The 13,685-nt window shown below is 40.6% G+C and overlaps 1 protein-coding gene across 1 annotated transcript; it reads right to left on the bottom strand.

Moving 5' to 3' along the window:
• Positions 1–814: 814 nt before the first annotated feature.
• On the bottom strand, positions 815–12,827 carry LOC311590885 (vomeronasal type-2 receptor 116-like; the record flags this gene model as incomplete). The annotated part of the gene is made up of 6 exons (XM_084770185.1): positions 815–2,126; positions 6,898–7,021; positions 8,532–8,759; positions 10,067–10,873; positions 11,221–11,512; positions 12,787–12,827. 6 exons carry the CDS (start codon positions 12,825–12,827, stop codon positions 1,201–1,203), a joined length of 2,418 nt encoding a protein of 805 aa, XP_084626311.1. The 3' UTR covers positions 815–1,200.
• Between the last annotated feature and the right edge of the window lie 858 nt (positions 12,828–13,685).

The raw sequence follows: 13,685 nt of genomic DNA, 5'->3' as shown, positions 1-13,685 counted from the left end.
ATCTCTTGTGCCACTTTCACATCTTGTGCTTGTAGATATCAGAAGAGGGTGTTGGGTGCTCTGGAACTGTAGTTATAGACAGTGGTGAGTCATCATACATGTGTTGGGAATCAAATTATACTATTGTTGAAGAACAGCCAGTGCTCTTAACTACTAAGCCATCTCACTAGCTCCTCTAGCAGGTCTTTGAAAAAAAAATGAAAACCAATTATTCTAAAGTTATTCTATAAGTTATAAAACCTTTCTCCAAAGCTAGCATCACACTGGTAGCCAGAAATATACACAGGGGAAAAAAAGAAAATTATTGATTTGATTTCCTGATGAACTTAGGCTAATAATTACAGTAAACACTTTTTAATATATTTTAGAAATGCATCAACGTGTGCCAATTTTACAAAAGGTGATGGACTGTGAAGAAGCGAAAGGACCAAAACTGCTGAGATGTTCAAAGTAAAACAGAAGTGAGTACAGAGTCAGCAGAAGTTACCCCTGCACAGTTGATGTCAAAATAATTTAAAGAGTAGTTTCATATATTAACTGAAAATTGATTTTTTTATTGACATTTGGCATTGGGTTAGAAAATTAGGCTGTATGTTCTCAATAACTTGGTATGTAGCTCATTACTCAGTGACCTGGTATAGAATAATTTTCATAAAAAGTTATATCAAATGCCAAGAAATTAGAGTTCTTCAGGATAAAAACATATACCAAAAGATGGCATGACACATTTATGAAATGTCTTAAGGACTTCAGAAACAAAATGCTACAATGACACAAATTTGCTGTATCGAGTGTCAAATTTACAAAATACTTAAGAAAACCATTAAGTTTATACATATGGCTCATGAATCTGTTCACCAACACCTGTCACTGATAGAGAAAATAAATCTTTTTGGAGCCCAGTTGTAAAACTGACAAATTATGTGAGTGATCCAAGTGGAAGAACTCACAAATTAGGATTTTATCCCCAAGCTACATTAACAACATAAAAAGTAACAGCAACTGTAAGAGGAGGACTCAAAATGCAGTGTATATTTCAATATGAAAGAGAGGATGGTTGCAGTATCCCACTAGCCTGATATGCTTATTTAAAGAAATAAGTGCCCATGGCATCAGATGCCAAATTCTAACTTTATATGTGAGTGTGCAGATGGTGAAAAACAATCAGCCTTCAAAGATGTTATTTAAGAAACAGAGGAGCTAGTTCTTAAGGGTTTTCCTCTTAGCATGTGTTTTGTTTCTGATGTTATGGAGTGAGTTCCTTTCTGGCCTTAATAATATGATGTAGCATTTGGGGGCAAAGATGATGCTTAAGATTGATATACTGGAAGCCAGGATAGAGAAGACTTCCATAGCCACCATGACCTTCCCCTTGGTGCTGTGGTAGACAGGGAGGAAGGTGACCCAGACACTGCAGAACACCAGCATGCTGAAAGCCAGGAACTTGGCTTCATTGAATGTGTCAGGCAGATTTCTGGACAAGAAAGCCATAAGGTAGCTTCCTAGGGCCAGTGCTCCCAGGTATCCAAGGATGCAGTGGAAGGCAATAGCTGATCCCTTGTTGCAAATGATGATGATGTGTTTATGTTCTGAGTGAGCATCTTTATCGATAAAGGGAGGAGAAGTTGCCAGCCAGATTCCACAAAGAATGACTTGGATCAGGGTGCAGATGGGAATAATGAAATTAGGGGCCCTTGAGATCAGCAACCATCTCCTAACTCTTCCTGGAGCAGTGACCTTGAAGGCTATAACTACAGTGATAGTTTTGGCCAACACGGTAGAAAGAGCCACACTGAAGAGGAGTCCAAAAATGTTTTGCTGCAGGACACAGGTGGCTGGGGTAGGATGGCCAATGAAGAGGAAGGGACAGAGAAAACAGAGAGTCAGAGTGATGAGCAGGATGTAACTGAGGTGCTGGTTATTGGCCTTGACAATTGGGGTCTCTCTGTGTTTCAGAAACACACCAAGAACAACAGCTGTGAGTGAGGAGAAGCCCAGGGACATGAAGCTGAGTGTCTTCCCCAAGGGGTCATCATAGGCAAGAAATGTCACAGTTTTCTGTACACAGTTACTCTTCTCTGTGTTTGCATAGTGAGTTTCTGGACACTTTACACACTGATCCATATCTGCCAGAAATACAGGTGACTATGAGTCCATATTCTGGTTTCTTATTTAATCTGATGCCATTTCCCAGGTGTAGCACACTGCTCTGTTAATTTGAACCATCTCACTTTGTTTCTGATACAAATATAAGAGCACGTTCTTCTTTAAAAAAGATTTATTTACTAATTATGTATACATGCTCTACCCTCATGTACACTGTATGCCAGAAGAGGGCATTAGGTCACAATATGGATGGTTGTGAGCCACCATGTGGTTGCTGGGAATTGAACTCAGTACTTCTGGAAGAGCAGGTAGTGCTCTTGACCACTGAGTCATCTCTGCAGCCCATAAAAACATTTTCTAGATAATTCTAAACTCAGCTTCCCTTCTGCTTCATGCTGATACGAACTGAATAGTTCCAATGCATCTTCCTCTGTTATATTTTCTCTTTACTTTCAGTGACACTGTTGTATCTGTTTTTGAGGTCATTAGAGCACAGACATACCTTTCATGAACATAATTTGGCTCCAACAGTGCCTCTTTATTAATACATCTCTCTGTTCTTCAGAGGGCATGGGACTCTAGTGCAATAGCGAAAATGTCCTTTGAAATCCTAATTTTATTTATTTATTCATTTATTCATTCATTTATTTATTTTCTTTTTTGAGACAGGGTCTCTCTGTGTAGCCTCGGCTGTCCTGGACTCACTTTGTAGACCAGGCTGGCCTCGAACTCACAGCGATCCGCCTGCCTCTGCCTCCCGAGTGCTGGGATTAAAGGCGTGCGCCACCACCACCCGGCTGCAATCCTAATTTTATAATGATGTTTTTCTATACGTATCTGGAATGCACGTACATTATTAAAAATCAATAAAGATTTTTCTCCAAGATTCCTCATTCTATGAAGGATCCTGAGTAAATTAGTATTCACAAATACACTGAGATTTGAAAAGCTTCACTATTGACACAGTTCTCATAACTCTGTAAAATAATATCCATGTAATTCTAGATATAGCCATGCTCGTCTTGCCTCCTGTGCTATGGAACAATGTTTGAGCACTGTGCTCCTGATATCTTGGCAACTTACTCTTAGATTATGATGAATGGTTATGGATTTTTGGCCATATTTTCAGTATATGAATAATGTCCATATTATAATATCCATTCTTATTGTAATAAATGTTTGTTGCCTTTATATCATCAAATTACCATTCATGTTCTGTATATAATACATTCTGATCATGATTTTTACCTTGCCACAACTTCTCCTAGATGCTCCTCACCTCCAGGCTCACCCAGTTTCTCTCTCTCTCTCTCTCTCTCTCTCTCTCTCTCTCTCTCTCTCTGTCTCTTTCTCTCTCTCTGTGTCTCTCTCTCTCTGTCTGTGTCTGTCTGTCTGTCTGTCTGTCTGTCTCTCTCTCTCTCAAAGAGAGACAATCTCTCAACAAACAAAACAGCAATTAAAAACCACTCACACACATGGAGACATGTACTATAAAAAACACACAGCTGTAAACCAAACTATACCCAGAAAACTTTCTATTTCCAGACCTCTATACCCAGAAAAACTTTCAATCACCACAGATGGAAAAAAACAAGATATTTCATGACTAAGTCAAATTTATTGTTTTGTTTTGTTTTGAGACAAGATCTCTCTATGTTGCCTTGGCTGTCCTAGACTCACTTTGTAGACCAGGGCTGGCCTTGAACTCACATCGATCCACCAGCCTCTGCCTCCCGAGTGCTGGGATTAAAGGCGTGCACCACCACTGCCCAGCAACTAAGCCAAATTTAAACATCTGTCTACAAATACAGCCCTACAGAGGATATTAGCAGAAAACATCAATGCGTAAAGATTAAAGGAAAAGTTCAATAAGACCAAGAGAATGGCCAGAAGAGCAGGTGTAGGTGACACCAGTCAGAAGAACAGAGACCCCATGCCACACCAAAGGCCAAGCTTGCCACCCAGAGCCCATCCCCAACATGATCAGACACTCTTTCCTGGGTCAGAGGTCAATCTATCTGTCAGAAATGTAGGCCTCAAAGACCAGAAGACTAAAGAAGACACAGAAACCAAGGAAGAAAATACCCACCCAACAAAGAGAAACTCAGAAATCAGCACCTAGATCTGTAATCACTCCAAACCCAGATGGCCTTAATGCCAGTGTACAAACACAATCAACAACAGAGTCCAGCTATCCTAAGACAGCAAGACTGGAATATTTCAGTGCAGCTGAAGCACAAGACACAACTCAAAACCAAGTCTGCACAGATGATATAGGTCCTTGAGGAAGAAATGACAAAACCTCTTAAAGAAATAAAAAGCCATAGATTGGGCAGAGTGCAGAGAACCTTGAGGGAGAGTGTGAAGAAGGATAGAAGGACCCGGAGGGAACAGGAGCTCCACTTGAAGAGCAACAGAGCCAGTTAACCTGGGCCCAAGGGGACTTTCAGAGAATGAAACACCAACAACGGACTATGTACGGCCTGGGCCTAGGTCCCCTACACATATGTACCCAATAGGCAGCTTGGTCTTCATGTGGGTCCCCTATTAAGGAGAGCATGGCCGTGTGTGACACAGACTTTATTGCATGCTCTTCCATCACTTCCCCACTATGGTAGAGGATGCGCTCAATCCTGATGGGACTTGTGTAGGTGGGTGGGGTCCCCTTTTCTGAGAATTAGCAAGGAAGAAGGATAGAGGGTGAGACCGTGATGAGAAGAGGGAGAGGGTTATGATTTGGAGGTAAAGTGAATAAGTAATTATTAAAAAAAAATATAAGAACAAATGTCCTTGTTGTATGTTGGAGCATGCTCAACTATGTTCATAGCAGCTTTATTTGTAATTGCCAGAATCTGGAAACAATCTAGATGTCCCTCAACTGAAGAAGGGATGAAGAAACAGTGGTACATTTATACAATGGCATACTGCTCAGCTATTAAAAGCAAGGAAACCTTGAAATTTGTAGGCAAATGGATGGAACTAGAAATGATCATCCTGAGTGAGGTAACCCAGACCCAGAAAGACACACATGGTATGTACTCACTTATAAGTGGATATTATCCCAACATAGATGTCCTCTGAAAGACTCCACCCAGTGGGGGATCAGTATCCACCTAGCTGGATTCTGGGTGGAGCACTGAGAGTGATATGGAAGAATGAAGGGTGGAAGCCCCCAGAAGGCTCAGGAGCCCCACAAGGAGACTATCACAGCTGGTGGAGCTGGGCCCAGGGGCCCTGTACAAACTAGAGCGCCAAACAAACCCAGACCCCTGTTCAGATACAGCCAATAGACAGCTCCCTCTCCATGTTTGTGTGGAGAGTGGGGACTATCTCTGACATGAACTCTGTGCCCCCAGTTTGATCAGTTCCCCTTGTTGGGGAGGCCTGGCAGGACACAGAAGAAGGGGAAGCAGGCTATGCGGATAAGACCTGATAGGCTCTGGTCATATGGTGGGAGAGGAGGTCCCCTTCTATCAGAGGTCTAAGGGAGAGGAAGAGGGAGGGAGAGTGGGAACAGGAAGATACAAGTGAGGGGATAACAATTGGGATGTAATCTGAATAAATTATAATAAATTAAAATAAAAAACACATTAAAGAAAAAAAAAAGAAAACAGAAAAAAGTATGCATGCAGTGCAAAAAATTCTGAGGGAAGAGGAAAAGAAATCAAAGAAAAGAGAAACAAAAAAATTGGAGGAAATCAATAAATCTCTTAAAGCCACAAATCCAATCTATTTCTTCTATTGTATCTTCAACACCTGAAATTCTTTCTTCCATCTCTTGTATTCTATTGGTAATGGTTGCATCTCTATCTCTTTTTCTTGGATTTGTGGCTTTAAGAGATTAACCTGCAGGCTCTTAGTTCCAGCTGGAGAACATGGCAAGCTTCAGGAAGGAATGGAGTTTGAAAAATAGCAGAGTGTACATCTCATGTACAACAATTAACATGGAGAGAGAGAGAGAGAGAGAGAGAGAGAGAGAGAGAGAGAGAGAGAGGGAAGAGAGAAGAGAGAAGAGAGAAGAGAGAAAGAGGAGCAACGAGGAGAGAAAAGAGAGGAGAGAGAGACAGAGAGAGATAGGAGAGACAGAGAGAGATAGGAAAGACAGAGACAGACAGGAACACACACACACATACACACACACACACACACACACACACACACACACACACACACAGAGAGAGAGAGAGAGAGAGAGAGAGAGAGAGAGAGAGAGAGAGAGAGGAGCTGAACGGAAATGACATCTGATTTTCAAACTTACAGTCACAACCTCAGTGACAAATTCTCTCCCGATCCTTACAAACAGTTCTACAACTGTAGACCAAGTATTCAAACATATGAGCATATGGGGGGGTCCTTCTCATTCAAACTATCACACGTCTCTAGTTGCCTTCATGGATTCTTAACCATCTGAAACTGTAAGCCGATTAAATGCTCTCTTTTATAAGTTTCCTTGTCATGGTGCTTTGTCATAGCAATAGAAAATAAGCTAAGACAAAATGCATGCTGCAATGAAACAAATGTCTCTGGTGGTCTAGAGTGGTTTTCTATAGGCAGCCACATCCACATCTACAGTGGTTCAAGAACATAAAGCAGGTATGAATTTCAATGTCAAGAGTGTATTATTTCAGTGGGAAAAATGAACTGTAACCTGTGATTTTCTAACAGCTGGAAGGAAGAGGAATACCTTCACTGAAGCGAGCTGGTTGCAGCTCACTTACAGATGTTTTCCATACACTTAGCCATTGCAGATGATGGACAGGTGGGGATGCTTTCTGCATGCCTGACAATTACCTGTCTCATTGGAAATCTCATTCTCTGGGCAAGGAGTGCAGTCAAAGCAACAGGCAGCCTTGCCCTCCTGGTGGGTTTTCCTGAATCCAGGATAGCAGCTCTCACTGCATAGAGACTGAGGAATCTGAGAATAAAGTGAGTGATAGCAAACGGTGAGGTATTTATGGAATCTCCAATAGAGTACTTTTGAGTATAGAACCATTAAATTGTTTATGTTAATGTATCTAGATGCAGATTGTTGAATTTTTTTTTTTTTTGGTTTTTCGAGACAGAGTCTCTCTGTGTAGCCTTGCTGTCCTGGACTCACTTTGTAGACTAGGCTGGCCTCGAACTCACAGCGATCCGCCTGCGTCTGCCTCCCAAGTGCTGGGATTAAAGGTGTGCGCCACCACGCCCGACCTCTTGAATTTTTTTTTTGTGCTACATTCACAGGGTGAGCTGTTCACAGGCCGAGGGGGTCAACATTGGTCTCAATAACATGACTTCCTTGGAAAATTGTTGAAAGATTATGAAAATTTAGGTTCTTGGTATCATCTCTTGGTGTAACTACAAACCTACTGTGTCTTGACTCATGGATATAAAGTCAAATAAAAATTTTCTTCCGTGGTCATGTTTCATCTTGTCAATTTGATAGGTTTTAGAATCACTGTGGAAACCAGTCTATGAGAATTATTGTGAAAAATTTTTTTTTGGTTAGGTTACTTGAGGTCAAAAGACCATCTGTAAAGTTGAGTGGCCCTGATTTATTGGCCATGGTCCCTGAAAGAATGAAAAGAAGGAAAGGACAATAATAGCAGCATTCAGGAGTCTCTGCACCCAGACTGCGGATGCAAGGTGAACAGTTGCCTCTACCGCCTAAAACCATGGCTTCCTGTAGTGATAGAATATGCTCTCAAACTATGACCCAAGGAAAAAAAACCCCAGTATTATTTGTTATTTAGCATTTTTATAACAGCAAAATAAACAACTCCCACATCTGCACATTCCCATCATGCTTTTCTCTCTTGACTGGCCTAGAAGCAAAAGGCCCACTGACATTGAATGAAACCTTCCAGGCTGGGATAAAAAATAAATCTTCTGTCAGATGGTCTGTGATAATGAAGAAAAGTATCCCCCAAAGATACTGTATTTGTGATATTAAAAAAGGAGCAGATTGACTGGTCTAGAAATCTCTTGTCTTATGATTAACTCATGACTGCTGACTAAGGTTGCCCACACCTTTTCAGTTTACCTATTTATTTTTTTTAGTTTGAACACTACAATCATGTTAAGGATTACTTAACCACCACCACTCCTTGGAATGCCCCCAAATGCCTTTAAAGGGAGCCTGTGAGCTCATCTTGGATTCACTATTTTATCTAAGTGGTGACCCCAGCATGCTGGATTTCTGTAGAATAAATGTTCTTTGTTGCTTGTAAAAACAAAACAAAACAAAACAAAACAAAACAAAACAAAACAAGAGCAGATTGGAAAATAGTTTATCCTGCAAAATCAGGTATTAGACAGTTCTATATATTGGTGGTCACTATGTCTATGAATGGTCCTTGTGTGAGCAATGAAGGGTCATGACACTCAGAAACGTATTTTTTGATATTTATATACTGGTCAAAACACTGAATTAAGATGCCACCCACCTCTGTCAATCCTGTGGCCCACTGTATCATGTGATAAGATAAGGACAATTTCTGGCCCTCCAGAGCATTTGGAGAAAATGTTCCTACTTTTACATTTAGCCCAAGACCTTTTGGGAAATTCCAAAAGTTGAGGATGTCATACTCTGCGTGTGATTTCCCTTTCCAATCCAGGACCACATGGTCTCCAACATGACTGATGAGTTGTGTGTTCTTTATAAAAGCGTTAAGCTAAAAGAGATGCATGTGCTTATGTTACATAACCTCCAGAGAAGTGCAACAGAGGCAGAGTCAGGGAGAATCTCTTCTTGGTTTTTAACCCTGATGTGAAAAGCACCTGTAATATAGGTATGAATTGCATTGAACAAATGATATCAAAGGATAATGGGAGTGTCACTGTCCTTCTAAAATGTTCAAATCAGCTTAACTAGAAAAGATAGAACCAAGCACTCCTAAATAACAAATGTGTATGGAGAAAACTCTCACCTTCTTTGACAATATAGTTATATCCAATAAAATATGAAAATATTTAGAGTTCAGTTTCAGGATCTTTGATCCCATTGTGATCCCTGAGATTGTGAACTGTAAAGGCCTGTCTTTTGTTTAGCATGGTTGAGCCCTAGCACACACCTTTGATCCAAGAGCTTTCTGTACATAGGATTTTATAAAGTTAGTCCTCAGTCAAGACAAGGAATGAGAAACCAGCTGACAGGGACTTTGAGCTGAGGGGTATTTAAGACAGCGAGTAGGAGAAGGAGCTCTTTAGCTTTTGGGCTTTTAGTTTTAGCTCTTTAGATTCTCACCCTTTGGCTTTTTGGGCTTTGAGCTAGCAATCCTTTGGCTTTTTTTTTTTTTTTTTGCCTTTTCTTCCTGGGCTGTCTGCTGAGATAGAGAGCCTTTGGGTCTTTTTCATGGGGACATCAGCTGAATAGGAAGGTGAACTGGGTACTTTCTCTGCCTCTCTGAGTTAGCAGGTTTTCACCCTGGCATCTAGCTCCTGAGTCTTTTTTGTTTGTTTGTTTGTTTTTCAAGACCGGGTCTCTCTGTGTAGCCTAGGCTGTCCTGGACTTGCTTTGTAGACCAGGCTGGCCTCGAACTCACAGCGATCCGCCTGCCTCTGCCTCCCGAGTGCTGGGATTAAAGGCGTGCGCCACCACGCCCGGCCTCTAGCTCCTGAGTCTTTATTGGTAAAATAGAACATTTAGGATTCTCACTTGAGACAGAGTTTCATTCTGTAAAATGAATGCTTTTGTGATTTAGAAATGTTCACGTTCACTGTGATAATTCTCACCGTCTATTCTGTTGTGTGTAACCTCCAGAGTAAATTCCATTTCACATTGAAGATTTTACCCTGAAAATATTGTATGACCCTTTGTAATACAACTATATATTGGTTTAAAACAGATTCCTCCTTACACAGTCTCTCTTGCAAAATTTTGACAAAACAGTCTAAAATGTGTATTGCTTGGTTTGAGTGCATTTATAAATCTGTACAGTGTCATATTGCCAATGTCACAATACAACTGAAGTGACCATACCTGCCAGGGGAAGAATACCATCTCTTTTTCTTTTCCATGTGTTTGAAATTGTACTTGGTTGAGAGTCATCTCATGCAGACTGTGGGCCACGGCATACACAGCATTGTACACATTGTAACTTTCCTCACTCATGGCCATGTCAAACATGTTCCCAGGCAAGAATCCCAAGGAGGCATTAGGTAGACAGTTGTCCACAATTTTACAGTCTTTCCTTAAAAATGAGCAATTGAAGAATAAGTGCCATAATGCATGAAGATAAATGTCTTCTGGGAATTTGGAGGGATTGGCTGTCTGTATAAAATCTGCAAAATGAGTAATCTCCTCATTATGGTGTGAAAAAATAAGGGCCCCATGTAATGAGTCTAACATGAAATATTCATCAAATTTTGAATGATCCCAGTGTGAGTTCAGGACCCAGACTTTCCATATAAGTAACTTCTGTTTTATATTTACTATTAAGCTTAACAGGGAGTCTGAGTCCCCATAAATAATAATCACATTTGCTGATGAATCCAGGATCTGAACCTGACTTTTCCAGGGTTTGGTAAGATATGAGCCCCTGCTGACTAGGATCATTTCCACAAATGCTATGCAGATTTCATTTTTATCCATCTCACTTCTCAAATCTGAGAGAGTCTGAGCACCTTTGTGATCATCTATGATGAAGAGCCCCACCCAGAACCATTGGAAATGAAGCATCAAAGATACAATGCCAAGTGTCAGAGGTGTGTCCTTAGGGGCCACCTGGTACAGAGAAGAAAACCGTCCTTGTTCACTCAGGATGCTATCAAAAGGCCCAAAAGTAAGCTGTAGAGAAAACACAATAAAAAAGAACATAGTCATAAAATTGAACTACATTCCACAGCAATGGTTTGAATCATTTAGGACAATCCTGCTTTGAAGGTGAAACCTACCTTCCTATGGGTGTTCCAGAAATGTACAGAAAGCATTCATAGGTTCACCAGTGTTCTGTGTCTACTCTACATTCCCTTTTCTCTCTATTCTATGCTACATAAATATAGATGTACCATCAACTGTCTGCATCATTTTCCTATCCATGAAGAGTGATTTATGCTTCCTTTTTTGCCTCACAGCCCTGTACAATGTCATCAAGTAGAGCTGGTACCATGTCCTATACCATCACTCCCTCTCACCTGTGGAAACTTGTATAGATCCAGCAGTGTCCCTATGTATTCAGATATTGCCCATGATGGTCCTGTAAGTACAGCAGCTGAATTGGTCTCTGTTGCATATCTGTAGTTAGGAATGCCCTGACCAGGCCCTGAAAGTGAGGCAAAAAGAGTGCCTAGAATGTTCCTTTGACCATGTGGAACATTATGCACATCGAATCCCAGGGATATGTTGGGTAAAATGTAGGGGTTGCTGTTGATCTCCTCAATGGCAAACATCATGGCCAAAATACATTGGTAGTTCTTCAACCTCAACCTGGACAGAAGGTAGAACAATGTTTAGAAGGAAGACTCTCATACCAAACAACGTAAGTGCAAGTTTGGTGTAATAGATTTTATAGTTTGTATGTTTCTGTTTCTACATTATCCATATTTAAATATATTCATGGTATTTTATGGGCTTATAAAAGGAGTATTATTTATTTATTTATTTTATTGAAAACACTTTGAGTTTTTTTGATACATTATACCCTAAGTACAATTTTCCCTCCATCAAATTTTTACATGTCTTGCACAAATCTCCCACCCAAATTCACACCCTTTTCTTCTCTCTGGTATTGTAAAACAAAGAGGCATGTAAATATAATAATGAATTACAATGAAAACAATCAAGTCAGAATAGGACAAAACAAGCAAGCAAAGAAACAAACAGAAGAAAAAAAGCCAAGGGAAAAAAAAAAGACAAGGAACACAGAGATATATAGAGATGCCCAGATGCTCCTCGTGTTTTCATGTACAGAAAACCATAAAACCAAATAAAACCGTAATATATACTCCAAAGACATGTAAGGTTAAAAAATAACTTCCCAAATGCCATTGAGTTTGCTTTTTTTTCTATCCACTACCGAGCATGGACCTGGCCTTAAGAATTGTTTGTGTAGCAAGGGAGACTCCCTCAGAGAAAACTAAGTTTTGTATTTGCCACTGGGTTATGGATGATGTTTGGTGATAGCTGGGAGAGAGCTTCTGAGTTAAAGATGGGGACTTGTGTCCACTTCCCCTCTCAGCAGTGTCCCACCATCTATCTTAGACTGGTGCAGGCCCTGTTCCTGCTTCCACAGTCTCTGTGAGTTCATTTGTGGACCAGTGATGCTACGTTTAGAAGGGCTCCATCTTCTTTGGCTCTTGAAATTTTTCTACTTCCTTTTCTGTAGCATTCCTTGAGCCCTGAGGGAATGGATTTTTATGGCTACGTAGCATTTAGGACTGAGTGTGCTACTGCTGCCAGGACCTTCTCAGATGATGGCTGAGTGAGGCACTGATGTATGAATATAGCAGAATGTCTTAAGATGCCATTTTATTGCTACATTGCCTTAGCAGAACAATAGTATTTGGATGTCCCCTAGGACCATGGCCTATGTAGTTTCAGGTTCTTGGCAATCCAGAAGTTCTGGGTTCCATCTTATGGAGCAGTCCTTAAATCCAGTCAGATATTGCTTGGTTCATCCCACAAGCTTTGTGTGTGTACTGGTATCTTGTAAACAGGGAACCATTGTTGATCAGAGGGTTTGTAGCAGGGTTGGTACTTACCTTTCTCCTCTGAATGGATACAGAGGACCTTCCAGTACCATGAATACTAGTCCATAGGAGTAAAGGATCTAGGTAGGCACCAGCTCAACTTTTCCATGTTCAATAATAGGGCCTTTCTTTCATTTTATGTATAGCAACCAATACTCTGGGAAGTAGCCTAGTTTGTTTAGATGTTTCCAAAGGGCCCTTTTGGCCAACAGCTCAGTTAATCCAGAATGGTTAATTTCATTTGGTGGTGGGATTTGTCTAGTTGGCTTTTTCTTCCATGTTATTTGAGATGTTATAGATATATACATACACACACACACACGCGCATGTGAAAAATATTTTAAGAAGTTTCTACGGTATTTAGTTTCTATATGTCTAAAATGTTCCTTAGTTTTATTTCTTTAGGATGTTGAAAAACCCTGAATGTGGGCCCGTCAATAACTTGAGCTCGATTAATTCATTTTCCTTGTACCTGTGATGAATTCTGTCCACGAGTTAGGGACAGGTCTTCAAATCTCCTAATTTCCAACTCTCAGTCTGCACAACCACAAGAAACAGGTGTTTCTTAATCAAGCCAACAGTTAGGAAGACACTCCTTAATTCAAGAATATCCATGTCATTCATTTATGTGTATGTTAGTGTGAAATGTGTACATATTTCTCTGTGATGTGTGTGTGTATGTGTGTGTGTGTGTGTGTGTGTGTGTGTGTGTGTGTGTGTGTGTGAGAGAGAGAGAGAGAGAGAGAGAGAGAGAGAGAGAGAGAGAGAGAGAGAGAGAGAGAGAGAGAGAGAGAGATATTAGATGCTAGACTGGATACACTTTCTGACAGGGGTCACCATCATCCATCTTATTTAATAACAGCTCTTTTTGTCCCCCATGTGATGGTGGGGATTCTCCTTCCTCTGCCCCC

This window comes from Acomys minous (genome assembly GCF_964271855.1).
Source record: "Acomys minous genome assembly, chromosome: 20".
In the NCBI taxonomy this organism is placed as follows: Eukaryota; Metazoa; Chordata; class Mammalia; order Rodentia; family Muridae; genus Acomys; species Acomys minous.
The sequence above is the reverse complement of the archived record's forward strand: the minus strand, read 5'-3'. Positions and strand labels throughout refer to the sequence as shown.